Source organism: Cyanistes caeruleus, chromosome 3 (assembly GCF_971803275.1).
Source record: "Cyanistes caeruleus chromosome 3, bCyaCae1.hap1.1, whole genome shotgun sequence".
NCBI lineage: Eukaryota > Metazoa > Chordata > Aves > Passeriformes > Paridae > Cyanistes > Cyanistes caeruleus.
In genome coordinates this window covers 73,049,579-73,063,647 of record NC_141703.1, presented here as the reverse complement: position 1 = coordinate 73,063,647, position 14,069 = coordinate 73,049,579, and the positions used below count along the sequence as shown (strand labels likewise).

At 36.8% G+C, this 14,069-nt stretch overlaps 1 protein-coding gene and 1 long non-coding RNA gene across 9 annotated transcripts in view; one reads left to right on the top strand and one right to left on the bottom strand.

The window, feature by feature from the left end:
* ATM (ATM serine/threonine kinase) overlaps positions 1-13,692 on the top strand; it is a 55,313-nt gene extending 41,621 nt beyond the window's left edge. For 7 of the 8 annotated variants that reach the window (XM_086881916.1, XM_086881921.1, XM_086881923.1 and 4 more), the window contains 14 exons: positions 584-791; positions 1,256-1,369; positions 1,761-1,919; positions 3,074-3,212; positions 3,574-3,656; positions 4,943-5,083; positions 6,054-6,170; positions 7,347-7,496; positions 8,320-8,485; positions 9,682-9,768; positions 9,848-9,962; positions 11,503-11,566; positions 12,221-12,357; positions 12,486-13,692. In XM_086881916.1, the coding sequence (XP_086738042.1) occupies positions 584-791; positions 1,256-1,369; positions 1,761-1,919; positions 3,074-3,212; positions 3,574-3,656; positions 4,943-5,083; positions 6,054-6,170; positions 7,347-7,496; positions 8,320-8,485; positions 9,682-9,768; positions 9,848-9,962; positions 11,503-11,566; positions 12,221-12,357; positions 12,486-12,669 (1,864 nt within the window). In that variant the 3' untranslated portion in view covers positions 12,670-13,692. The remainder of the gene's footprint in view (positions 1-583; positions 792-1,255; positions 1,370-1,760; positions 1,920-3,073; positions 3,213-3,573; positions 3,657-4,942; positions 5,084-6,053; positions 6,171-7,346; positions 7,497-8,319; positions 8,486-9,681; positions 9,769-9,847; positions 9,963-11,502; positions 11,567-12,220; positions 12,358-12,485) is intronic. The other variant, XM_086881917.1, reaches the window with a different exon arrangement.
* Positions 83-6,129, bottom strand: LOC147654249 (uncharacterized). The gene is made up of 2 exons (XR_015284780.1): positions 5,991-6,129; positions 83-5,231 (listed from the first exon to the last, which is right to left on the bottom strand). It is a non-coding gene; the product is annotated as an uncharacterized LOC147654249 (long non-coding RNA).
* Positions 13,693-14,069: the final 377 nt, after the last annotated feature.

Genomic DNA, 14,069 nt, shown 5'->3' with positions numbered 1-14,069 from the left:
AATGGTTTCTCAGCTGTGCCTGGACATGGTGTAGGCGTGTGATGGAGAGTGTAGGCTAAAACTAAGCCAAGGACACAGTATGGATGATCACGGCCTGGAATTCATGTTTATTCCCTGGATTATTCCGTTTATTCGACAAAAACGTTACATAGTGTAAATAAATGAGTTGGGATTTTTCTCTATTAGACATTTAGTAGAGAGTAGAATTAAATTTAATACAGAATTCTTAAGGATTTAGTAAGAGGAGCTGCAAGTGAGCAGAAAAGGATAAACTTCTGCTGATGGAAACTGAAGTCTTTACACAAATATTTTGAATACTGCATATTCAGATTTATACCAACATTGAGATTAAATTAAAAAGACAGAAAAACAGGAAGTTTATTTAGAGCAGTGGGTCTGTGTGCACATACAGCAAAGGAGTAGCTCCAATAATACAGTTTCTTATTTGTTTATTTTACTGTGCTTATACATACAAAACAACTTAAAAAAATGTTAAATTAGTAAGTGAGAAACCTAGGGAAGGCCTTTCTGTAAGTTCATTAAGAAATAATTTGTTGTTTAAACATGACATCTGTTCATGTAGATACACAGTGAAGGTTCAGCGAGAACTTGAGTTGGATGAAGGGGCCATACAGGCCCTGACTGAGGATCGTAAACGCTTCTTGTGTAAAGCAGTAGAGAACTACATCAGCTGTTTGCTAAGTGGAGAAGAACATGATATGTGGATATTCCGGCTCTGCTCCCTATGGCTTGAAAATTCTGAAGTTGATAGAGTCAATGAAATGATGAAGGTATACTTTGCTCCATTTTTTCCTAATGCTTTGACAAATAAATATCCATCTTTCTTCTCCTTCTCCTGTATTTCTAGAAGATGAATGATGTAGCTCCTTAACTTTTCCTGAAAACTGAAGTTTTTCACCGCTTATCAATTAGGTTTTCATCAGTAGTTCTTAATGCATTTTAATTTAACATTAATTAGCATTTTAATTTGATCATAAAAGTCTGTATGATTAAACATATGATCGTTTACTGTGGTCACCTTGTTCTTCACATGTCTTTGAATCCACCCATCTTCAACATACTTAGGTACAATATTCTTGTTTATATTATATATACTTTCAGGTGAAAAGCCATGAAAGGTAGAATAGAAAATAGTACTCCTATGAAAAGCCATGATGATGATGATGATGATGATGATTACAGTTTCTCTTAGGTGTTCAGTAGAGCTCTCTAACTGAGTTTTTCTCTCCTACAGAAAAATGCACAGAAGATCCCTTCATACAAGTTCTTGCCCCTGATGTACCAGCTGGCTGCTCGGATGGGAACCAAGATGATGGGTGGTTTAGGATTTCACGAAGTTTTGAATAATGTAATTTTTGTTCTTCAGTTCTAAAGATATCTTGATTGGCTTGTAGTGCTTACTTCTAAATAATATCCACCTTCCTCTGAGCTGAACAAGTTATGTGGGTGATAGGGGTGTATTAAAAATGAGTGATGCCAAATCAATATGGTGGGAGAAGGGGATTGGGGATTTTTTCATTTCTACCTAATTGATTTTCTTGCAGTATAAGAGTAGTCTTACACAGCTATAGAAATACATTTTGAATGTTTTTTCAGTTTTGGAAATACTGTCTAAGCATTACATTTTATTTTATCTTAGGAACCTTAGATGTTCAAAAGAAATAATAATGTGAATTAACTATTGTTTTTTTTATTTCTGTACCATTTTCAATAATGGGATCCTTTTCTTCTGTTTGCAGCTAATGTCTCGAATTTCACTGGATCATCCACATCATACTTTGTTTATTATATTAGCTTTGGCTAATGCTAACAAAGATGAACTCCTCACAAAACCAGATGCAATAAGAAGAAATAAGTTAATTAAAAATGCACCAAAAGAAATCTCCCAGCTTGATGTGGTGACTACAAAAACTTCTACTAATCACATTCAGTCTTTTAACTTTGTTAAAAAATGAAAAAAACCCAAAATATGTAAAGGGGTATTTTAGTATAGAGCTCATTAGCAGATTTTTGTTAAGAAGCAGTAGGAGGGAAACAGTTCTTCTAATAATTAAAAGCCTCCTTTTGTGCATACATAGGTAATTATTATTGAAAAAAATCATTACAGGGTTAAACAAAATACAGTTAACATTTTGTGCCACAAATAGCCCTGATTATTGCAGACTCTTGTGATAAAAGTCCCTGATGTGTCATTCTGTAAAAGAAATTTTTAGATGCAAGAAAGACTTGAGTGGCTTTATTGTTGCAAGTGCATACTGAATTGGGTATTTTTTCTGCTTTGAGTAATGTGTTCCATGAATTTCCAAGCAATTTGCCTTGTGCAGAGTATCTTTCGGTCCTTGATGTGTTAAAAGCCATGCTGATAGGTAATACTTAACTGTGGTTTCATGTTAATGCTGTTTTTGCTTAATTGCTGTTTAACCTGTCTTTGGAATCATCCCACATCTAAAGTATTGCCCCTTCTTTCCCCCATCATTGTAGGCCTGACATGGCTGGTTGTCATTGTCCTCTTACCCAATACATTTTTTCACCACGTTTTTATGTGGCTTTTTTTTTTTTGTCTTTCTCTCACATCTGTTGTTGATTTGTGATCCCCCCATAATAGTGGGATTATGCTACACTAAGTCTGTCAGAGTCAGGCAGAGGAAGAATACATGGACAGGTTTCTGTCTTTTGCAAACAAGATTTTTTTCTTCTGCTGGGACGAAATAACAGAAGCAGGCAGATGGTGGAAGAATGTCTAAAAACCTGTCTGTCCTAATTTCTGAAGTATTTTTGCATGCTTTTTTGCACTTTTCCAGGTCAGGTTTGTTCCCCCTCCATCCCCAGGAATATTTTACATTACTTATTATCTCTGATTGGACAGCGCAGAATTTTTTTCTTATAATTATTTCAGGTCATGTCACAAAGGGCTGCCCATTGCTACAGTTTGCTCTGTTTTCATAGGACATATCTCAATTGTACTTAAATTGACTGCATGTTATGATGCATCTTTAGTATTAAAATGTGTAGTTTACTAGGTCTGATGTTTGTATTCCATTGGGTTTTTTAGGACAGAATGGAAGCTGCTAGCACTATAATGAATATTGTAAGGAAAAGAAGAGCTCCTATGGTTAGAGACATCGAAGCACTTTGTGATGCTTACATCACATTAGCAAATTTAGATTCTACTCCATGGAAATCTCAAAGAAGTAAGTCTTGGGAAAACTAGTTTTTGTTTTAATAACAAAGATAGGTTTTATTTTCTCAGATTAAAAAGTGTATTTCTAAATACTGATATTTAGTTTAAAGAGGTACTAGCATTGTGTCCTGTTTTTGGCAGATGCAGAATATAGTCTGAATTAAAAGTCATAGTAATTACTTGCACTGTAGGGCTCAGATTCTTAGTATGAAACTCCAGAAATCACCAGTTGTCCTGTGGTCATCTTCATCAGCTCAATAAAAGTATGCAGTGAGGTTTTGGGTCTCAAAAGTAATGTAAGCTGGGTTTTGTCAATTCAGGTGTGTTTTTATAGGTCTGAATTTAAAAATATTATTCCCTCTTAATTACAGAAGGAATAAGTATTCCAGCTGACCAGCCAATTATTAAACTGAAGAACTTGGAGGATGTTCCTGTTCCTACCATGGAAATTAAGGTGACTGAAGTTGAAAAAATATACACTATAATACTATCATCATAGAATCACAGAATCATCTTCAAGCTTTTGTAATGGCAGTCATCTCTTCATCCAATTTCCACAGCTTTTGCAGGTCTACCTGTGGGGATACTTTCATGTGGGAGGTGCAGGGTGATGGTTTCCTTAGAAGACCTTGATCCCAAGTGTTATGTGTGCTGCATAGTTGTTTATTGTACAAAGACAGCTTTGCCACTGTTACCTCTGAGTAGTCTCTCATTATCAAAAGGTAGTATCATTGTGAACTACCTAACTCACAGAGGGGATTTGGGAGTGTGAATCTCCTATGTTATAGGTGCTAGCTCAGAGTTTCAGGGAGGCACTGAATGTCACAAAAGGTGTGAGAATCAATAGGTGTGCCTCTTCTGCTATTCCTGTGCTTTTACTGTTCAGTGATGGGGAATGATCCGTTCCCATTGTCATAAGCAGTTAACTGGATGGATGCACACGCACTCACCTTCTGATACCACACACTCCACCTGGGAAACTGCGCAGTTTCAGGAGTTGCTTTTGGGCCAGCATCTAAATTTAAATGTTGCAAAGCCAGGATTCCTCATGGTGAAATCCCTCAGGTTACATCCAGAAAGCTGAATTAGTCAAGGGAATGCTTCGAGGTGTTTGAATTCAGAGGCCAGAAGTTGGTACCCATGTTCGTAGGGCTCCAGTTGTAGGGCCACAGGCTCCTTTATACATCTGGATTGTTCTTTCCTTTACCTTTCTTCTCCTTCAGTACAGACTGACTGAAATGGCTGCAGTCTGTGATGTAGCCTCCAGGAGAAGCATGTCCTTACAGGTGGCTGAGTAGGGCTGCTCTAGGGCATGAGGATGCAGGAGGTGGCTGAGGTACAGATCCTACAGATCCATGAGGTACCCTGCAGAAGGTCTGGGATTGTAGAATGGGTCCATTTGCAGCCTAGTCTAAGCCTAATGCTCCCCTGCCATATGGGAGCCGTTTCTTGGGACAGTGCTAGCTGGGACAGGCTACCATTGTGTCACACCTTGTTTAATGGAAGTCTGCAGCACCGTGTCCCCTCTGCCAATGAGGCAAACAAGGAGAAATCAAAAAAAATCCTTTGCTCAGCATATTTTCATAGCCTTTGTGGTATTAACCTTGTAGGTGATGGAGTGCTCATATTAGTATTTAGCATATAGTCTGCTAATGAGGTTTGCAAACAACTTATTACTGCTTTGTCTGCATAAAATTGAGGTAATATTTACATTAATTTTAACTGTATTTTTAATTTCAGGTGGATCCCACAGGACAATATGAAAATTTGGTCACAATAAGTTCTTTCAGGCAAGAATTTCGTTTAGCAGGAGGCATGAATCTGCCTAAAATAATTGATTGTGTAGGATCAGATGGTAAAGAAAGGAGGCAGCTGGTTAAGGTGGGTTCTGTCAGTTGTAATGGCGTATCACAGACTTGGCTTGCTGGAATTTTTTTTTCAAGTTCTCCTGTCAGTTTTCTCATGTATCATTTCTGTACCATGAGCAGACTTTTCACACTTCACTGTCAGTTTTCTCAGTTGAGGGATGCTTTAATAAATGAAATTACAAAGTATTAATAATGAATATAATATAAATAATAAGTAATTATATTAAATATGTTTGTCATTATTTTTCAGCAGTGCATGTAATTAATATCCAGTGGTGTACCTGACAACTACCAGATTTGCCTGGTCTTGTCTCAGCTGGTGGCATGAAGTGTAGTGTAAATAAAAACCATCAACATACTGTGTTAAACACCTCCTTTCTTCTTCCCCATATAAAAAAGTATTTGCAATTCAGAAACAATCAAAAGCATGCACATAGAAGTAAAAATCTCTAAAAAATTTTTTTTCTCCTTAGACTCAGCTGATTTCATTCTCTCTTTGAGTGCAAACATTGGGCAGTTGCTAGGGGAATTCTGTTTTGCTGCTAAGTATGGGTTAGTTTCAAAAGCTTTAAAGAGAAGCATGAATCACTAGATCTGAATCCAGCAATCAGAACTGCAGTGCCAACTGATGGTGTTTCACCTGTGTGTTGGGTTGCTAAATAATGGTGAATGGAACAACTGTTTTTAAAAAGAGAACCATAAGAATTGTAGGTTGATTGAAACCTGAATCAAATAACATCTGTCAAAAAAAAAAGGGGAAAGGTGATAATTTAAGTTAGTGATGGTTCTGTTTAAGCAGCTTAGCACTAATAGAAAACAAAATACAGAGAAAAAACAACTGTTAATTGCATTTTATTGCAAGTGATTATTGTGGAAAAGTAACTTGTGTTTTGTGTGATTTTTTAAAATAATATTTTTACCTGCTGAGCAAGACATGGATGCTGAGAAGTGTTTTTTAACTGCTTTTTCTGTTTATGCTGAAGGGGCGTGATGACCTGAGACAAGATGCTGTCATGCAACAAGTTTTCCAGATGTGCAATACATTGCTCCAGCAAAACACTGAAACACGAAAGAGGAAATTAAATATCCGAAGATACAAGGTAACCCTGAACATCTGTGGCAGCAGAGGAATAAAGGATAATTTCCCCTTCTCCTCTTTTTAGACCAAAAGCAATATAAAAGTATTTTTATTTATGTGCTATTAAAATAGTTACTGCGCCTTAAGGTATGGAATAAACAATATATTTATTATAATTTAATTTCTTCAAATCATTAAAATAATTTTCTTGATGCCAAATATATATTTAAATACTCTTTGAAGATTTCCTTGTATGAACTTCTAATTGAAAAGAAATTAGGTAATACACTGTTACTAAATTGTAAGTTGCTAGTCATTAAACTTGAGCATACAAGTTTGTTTATGAATTCTCATTAATCTGCCCTGTGATATACCTTAATTAATAATTAATTCTAGTCTTGCTGTATTCCTTACAATTTAATTCAGAAGTCCCATCTAGGGTCTTTCATGCAGAATTTGAACAGATTTTTTTTGGACTTTGGAATACGATTCCAAATAATACTCGAATTGGAAATAAGAATTGCAATAAATTCTTATTGTGGATGCAGGAAATGTATTTAAACAGGAGCTTTTCCTTCCTCCTTCTCTTTTATGTACTTGGGATTATAATAATTGCTGTGAAGGTGACCTCTGGATAAGTACTTTTGAAGTATAAGCTCTTGTCTTTGACAAATGAGAAATGTGCACTCTGGAATCTCTAAAGGTCCTTATCTGAATTGCTAGCATAGTTTTAAGAATTCTCAGCTGGAGTTAAAGGCTCATTTTTTCAGTAATTTTCAAGAAAGACTCAGGTTTCTATGTGTGTAAAAATGAGAGACAGCAAGGAAAAATAGAATGGGTGTTGCATTAGGAGATAAAGAGACTTTCATAAGAAAAGAAAATTGAAGGAAACAGGCAGTTCAGCCTATTTTAATGATTGTCAGCACAGACATTAGGTTGTGCTGACATGTCTAGTGGAAGGTTCTCTGGGCCAGGAAAAAAATTGCAATTATAAGGTAGAAGAAATTTGAGTGGATTTTTATATATGTGTATGTGTGTATTTAGAAGACATATTGCAGTCAGCTGCATGGTTTGGCCTCCTGTGTCTTTTTAAACAAACACAAATGTGCACCCATGCTCTGCAGGGTGTGTATTCATAGTTCAGTGTGTATAACCCTCCTCCAGATACAACCTCCCCTCTGTTGTTTTGCTTTTCCAGGTGGTTCCCCTTTCCCAGAGAAGTGGAGTTCTGGAGTGGTGCTCAGGAACAACTCCCATCGGAGAGTTCCTTGTGAATGCCGAAGAAGGAGCTCACAAGAGATACAGACCAAAGGATTACTCCAGTAATCAGTGTCATAAAATTATGCTGGTGAGTCCAAATAACTTTAAACCCCCATCCAAAAAAGCTGATTCATAATATTTACTGGGGGTGGGGAGGGGAGTGAATTTACAGGGAACTGTGTACTGTGCTTTTGGTGTATCTAATAATGACTATGCCCAGTGGCATGGAGTGAATAAATACTTACAGACTTTCAGTTCAGTTCCACAGATCACCTCACCGTAAGTTTACAAAATTGCAGACAAATATACTTGTTACTTTATATACCCATGATTGTGCAAGAGTCTATTTCCTTTCCAATTGCTTTAATAGTAACAGCATAAAAGAATATTTAATTTGGCTTTGTAGAGTTTTTTGCATGGGAATGAGTGAGAATGACTTTCTCACAGTGGCAGGAGGCCAACAGAGATATCAGAACAGAGTGCAAAGAAAGGAAATGTCTCCCAGCAAGATCCATTTACCTGCACATGCCTATAAAATACAGTCACTTGCTGTGTCAAGGAAAAAGGAGTGGTTTTTCCCGTGGTTTTTAGCCCCAGAGTTGTATACAAATATGAAATTGTTTAGTAAGAAAGTGTCCTTTTACCAAACAAGTCTGGGGAGGGGCTGCTTTAATTTGTTTCCTGGAGGGACCCAATTTAGAGTTCTCTCCCAGATTTTCTCTAAACCAAGACAGAAAGATAGTTAGGTACATTAATAATTGCTGCAAAAAAAGACAATAATTCTTAGCTCAGGAAGAGAAAGAAGTGAGAACAGCATTTGATAGAGGGGAGGTGGGTAGAAAAAAAGGAAGAGGTAATTTCTTTCTGAAGCAGTTAGTCATGAGTAGAACATGTGTTCTATGTGTTTAAAGGATGCCCAAAAGAAACATTCTGATGAGAAATACAGAATCTTCATGGAAGTCTGTGAGCGTTTTCAACCTGTGTTCCGGTATTTTTGCATGGAGAAATTCCTGGACCCAGCTGTGTGGTTTGAAAAACGATTGGCGTACACTCGCAGCGTGGCTACATCTTCTATAGGTATTGGATTATTTAGTGGCTTTTTAGGTTACACAACCAAAGAGTTTATACAACTTCAGACATAGTGGCTGTCCTGTTTTTGTCACATGTCAGAAAAGGCATAGTAGGGGGCAAAAGAGGTCAGCAAGAATATCAGCATTATTTTTGTAATTAAGATTTATGATTTGTTCCTCCACACCGCTATTTTTGCTTCAGAAGGAAGACTGAAATTCGTTGTTTATATAGTGGTTTGTTTTCTTAAATTCTGGTAGTTTTGTTGGGTTTTTTTTTACCTGACTTTATTTCTGTTGTTTTGGTTTAACATTTATTCATTTCACATATAACCTCTGATGCTTTAGCTGAATTGAAAAGCTTGGTCTTTTACTGCCTTAGTACTGGCATTATTATCCATGGCTGAAATGGTTATTTAAGCTCTGGGATATTTCCTTTGATTTTCCTGTTATAATAAAGAAAAAGAAGTACTTAAATGTAAATACTGTGGATTTTTTATTTTGCTGACTCAGTTCTGTACTGAGTCTCTGGAAGACATTTGTTAGTAGATTGTATACGTTGCAGTAGATCCTATTTTAGAAGGTAACATGTTTGCTCACTCCTTTTTACTGAAAAAAAAAGTAAATCTGCAGTTTAGTACAATTCAGATGAAAGATTTCTGTAGGAAATACTACTGCTGTCCATGCCTATCAGCTAATAAAAAACAATAACAGGTTTAAATTGCAGTAAGGGAAATGTATTTTGGAGTTTTTCTACATTTAAGGACAGTAAAACATTGAAATAGACTTACATGAAAGATCTTATAATTTGGATCACTGGAGATTTCTAAAACTGACATAGACAAAAGTTGTTTTGTTGGCGGGTGTTATTAATGATAAAAACTGATTTTATTATACACTTGCTTTTAATTGTTTTTAAAGCTGCAATATTATTTGTTAAACTTTGATCCACAGCTAGAAATGGGGAAGAAATCTGTGGAGTAGGTAAAAGAATGCATATCTGTGCAATTCCATTCAGTCAACATTTTCTTTTTGGATTTCTGGAATGGCATTTGCTCTTTCCTTGGACAATATCTATATATAGAAATAGTGAAGAAATAGTCTCACTTTTAATTTTTTTCCACCTGTTACAATTACACCAATAATATTTTTTAGGCTTTCTGTGGTTTTTATGACATAGTTTCAGCACTTACATTTTTGTTTCAGTTGGCTACATTCTTGGACTTGGAGACAGACATGTTCAGAATATCTTGATAGATGAACAAACAGCAGAACTGGTGCATATAGATCTGGGTAAGAAGGACAGCAAGAGAACCTTAATTCTTCTTTACTTTAATTTTTTTTAAAAAGCTTTTATTATCCTTTCATTTAGGGGTTGCTTTTGAGCAAGGCAAAATCCTTCCCACACCAGAGACTGTTCCATTTAGGTTAACCAGGGACATTGTGGATGGAATGGGTATCACCGGTGTGGAGGGGGTCTTCAGAAGGTGAGTGCTCCTGTATTGCACAGGGATGAGGAGGCAGCAGAGTACTTCCAGCATTCTTATTGTTACATATTAAATAGTTCTGATGCTTGGGAGGGGACTCAGATTTCTGCTGGTAATACCCAAACCTAAATGCTGACCTTGAACTCCTGTGCTCATATTTATATAACCAGCTGCAAGTTCATTGTTGCTCAGTGTTTCATATTGTTCACTTACTAATGAGTTATTGTCACCCTCTTGTGGAATTCAGGGAGGGCTCAGTGGTTCTAAAAGCTCCACAGCTAACTGTTGATTCAGAATGGGTTTTTTCCCTTCAGAACTGTATTTCTTTCAGAACTATACTATATATTTGGAGCTGGTAAATGTCTTTAAACCAATTTGTTTTGACTTGAAATTTCTGTTTAGTTTTATGTAAGTAGTTTGGAGTATTTTTCTGCTTTTGGGTCATCTGTTTTATATTACTTTGCAAGTGCAAAATATAAATCCCATAATAGATCTGAACTGCAAAACAGAAGAATCCCAAACAAGTTGAGTTTCTGTCAACCTCTATCCTTCTGTGAAGGCTCCAAGGGATTCCTAAAAAGCAGGACCTTTCTCTCATTCCAGACTTTGAAGATGTTTGTGAAGTAATTCTTGCAACTCCCAAATTTCACATCTTTACAAAAGTACATAGTGTAGGTGTTGTTTTTCTAAGGCAGCAATTAGGGTTAATGAGTAGTTCCTAGTACACCTTTGTCCTGTGAAGGAGCAGTCACTGCCACTTGTAGCCTAAAGATGATGCTGTCAAACTCACAGTTCGGTTTTACTTCTGTAATCACGATACAGAAAAACATAAATTGTTGGGCTCCAGCTGAAGTAAATAAGAATATCAAAGGCACTGGTGCAGATGCTGTTTCTGCCGCATCCAGCCAGATTTGTAGTTACCAGCACAGGTGTAGGTGGTAAGCAGGTCCTTGGCTGTGAGTGTGTTCAGTTAACTGGGGTGTGTGTGTTCTCATCCTGAGGGAGACAGGATGCCCAGTCCTCCTTTCACAGGAGTACCTGTCCTGTAGGATAGCTTGGCATTCCTTCCAGAAGCTTAGTTTGCTTAGCTTGCTGTATCAAAAGTCATTGAGATTTCAGAAGTTGCATATAGTCTGGCTACTGGATCTGCTGGATCATTTCATGGAAAAAAACCCTACCAAGATTCTTCAGTGTGTTCCAGAGCACCCCTGGCACATTGTCTCATCCAGGCAAGCAATTCTGCCATCGTGGCACAGCCTAACAGGCAGTGTTAACTCACTGGTTAATTCTGCATATTAAAATATTTCAGACAGTGAAACAGATCATCCCTTTCCACAGAAAAATAATAATCAGTGAACTACACAGTCTTCTCTTGGTTTTACATGTCTAAATTTATCTTTTCTTTTCCAAGTTAAAATACCAGAGGTTATTCCTATGTTAGAAATTAAACTTTAGGTAGAGTACAAATATCCGTTATTTAAATTACAAAAATACTATTTCATTTTACCAAGTACCTAAAATACTGTAAAAAACTTTCTAGATGCTGTGAGAAAACAATGGCTGTTATGAGGAATTCTCAAGAAGCCTTACTGACTATTGTAGAGGTGAGCATTTTTTTCATTCTTTTGGACAGTAACCTGCCAGAATGTCTTTAGTTCCTTGTTTTTGTCTTTGTATGCATCACTGCACCCAATAGTCTTTTAGGGTGTTTTGTACTGAAATAGAACATAGTGGTATGGGTTGGATTTATTAATTCATGTAGTCTTTGGTAAAGTTATGACCAGTTATAACCCATTTTCTGTGGAAACTGTTTCCTTCAGGCAGTTCTCCCTCTTCAGTATCTACATGCTTCTAGCCATAATTCAGCATTCCCAGCTGGGGTAATACTGATTGAATTAAATCCTCTTTGCATGAGTCACAAAGCAGGTTATACTGTGCATTAAAAGCTAATGATTCTCTTTAGTGCCTAGCAGTGTATTAAAAAATTACCTGTTCACTGCTGAGGTGGGAATGATGGCAGAACTTTGTGAAGTATGAACAACACAAATACCTGCAAGTGATTAGAGTCAGCTTTGTTGCTGGGTCATTTACTAAGCAATTTAGCCCAATTCTATTGATTAAAAAAAAAAAAAAAGAAAAGAAAACCAAAATGAAACACTCACCCTCCTAATATTGTGTGAGCATTTCCAACAATGCTAGGGCACTGAACTAGCTGTAATTAACAGTTGAAATTATAAAGAAGTTTATTTACTGTGTAGGTGCTGCTCTATGATCCTCTTTTCGACTGGACCATGAACCCCTTGAAAGCTTTATATTTGCAGCAGAGGCCAGAGGATGAGGCTGACATGAGCTCTACACTTGGTACTGATCCACAAGAACCTAAAAGAAAAGCCAGGTGCAAGATATTTTTCTTACCCCTCCTGCTGCGCTGTTGCCTTGCTTTATGGTTTTCTCACTGGATGTTGCTCATGATGTTCAGAATCCATACCTAGAACACCTGTTTTTCTTTTTTTATTCTGCCAGCAGCGATGACCAGAGCTTTAACAAGGTGGCTGAGCGTGTTCTGATGAGACTGCAGGAGAAGCTGAAAGGTGTTGAGGAGGGAACAGTGCTCAGTGTGGGAGGCCAGGTGAACCTGCTCATACAACAGGCCATGGACCCTAAAAATCTGAGCCGTCTCTTTCCCGGATGGAAACCCTGGGTGTGACTTGGAAGGATCCAGCATGCTTTTAGAAGAAACCTGTTTGTTTGCACCGAGTGTTTTAACATTTCAAACTGGTATTTCACAAAATTTATATCAGGAGCAACCATGATGCCTTATAGATATTAGCATTTGGTGGATGGTTTCGGTTTTTTTTTTCAATAACCTGTTACTGAGAAACATTTTTTGTTCTGCTTAGCTTCATCCTACAGTCTAAAACCACCAAGCATTGCTTTGATGTTCCTTGTGACCCACAAGGACTTTGCTTGAGCAGACTTGATGTGTTGTGTTCTTAAAACACGACATTCATGACTGTTGTGTATCTGCTCAAATCCTGGGCTTTTGTATCTGATAGTGGTAACATGACTGTGTGGAATGGATGATCCAAAATCCAGGACTCATGATGTAACTAGCTAAACTACATTTCAAAAAGGGGGGGTTATACTTTAATTCCACAGTGAAAGAAAACACCAGAGAACCTGATGTGTAGTGAATCAAGGGGTTTTTGGGGTTGGGTTAATGGGGTTAGTTAAATAGACACTTCTGTATATAGATGACAACTTTAGGTCAAGTATAATATGGCTGCTTTTTTTTCCTGTTGTAAATTAAATTATGCTGGTGATTTATTTTTATATTACTCTAGTAGTATAAAACAATAAATATTTAGCTTTTGCTGCACTGACTTACTTGGCAATATTGACTATACAATGAAATTGTATGAATGAAATTGGCAATATATTGACTATACCATGAAACTCAGCATACTGGAAATGCCTGTAAAGCAAACAGTCACTGTATCTGCAATGAATACCTCTCAGAAACATTGAAGTTGTGTTCCAAGCACAAAAATCTCATTCTGAGTGCACGTGGTTTTACAGAAGACATTGCTCCTTCTTAAGAGTAAGAAATTGGGTAGTCAGTGAATATGGACAACCAGAGAATCCAAATAATGGTCAAACTTGTATAGTTAATAAATCTTCCCAAATCATCTTTATATTTCAAAGATGAATAAAGGTTGGTGAACCCTTACATTGTCTTAGTTTACATTTCATGCATCTTTTACAGCAGTGTAAACAAAGAGCTCCTGTTCCAATCAGCATTTAATGGGTTTTTTTAATACAGTGTTCCCACAACATTTATGCTGTGTCTTTATTTTATAAGATGTTGTCTGCATGGCAAAATGAGTCTTTTGTAGTATGTTTTCATGCAGCTGACCTAATTTCTGTTGATCCTTGCAATCAAAAGCTCATCCTTGCTTTTTTTGTGGGGAGGAAATACTGTCGGGGTACAGTGATCTGTTTGTTCTCTGAAAATTAAAGTAACTGACAGAGCACATGCTCTTCATGTGAAATTTAAAGGACATTTAGGAAAGGGAGAAATGTCCTATCAAGCAGTGGCAAAAACTC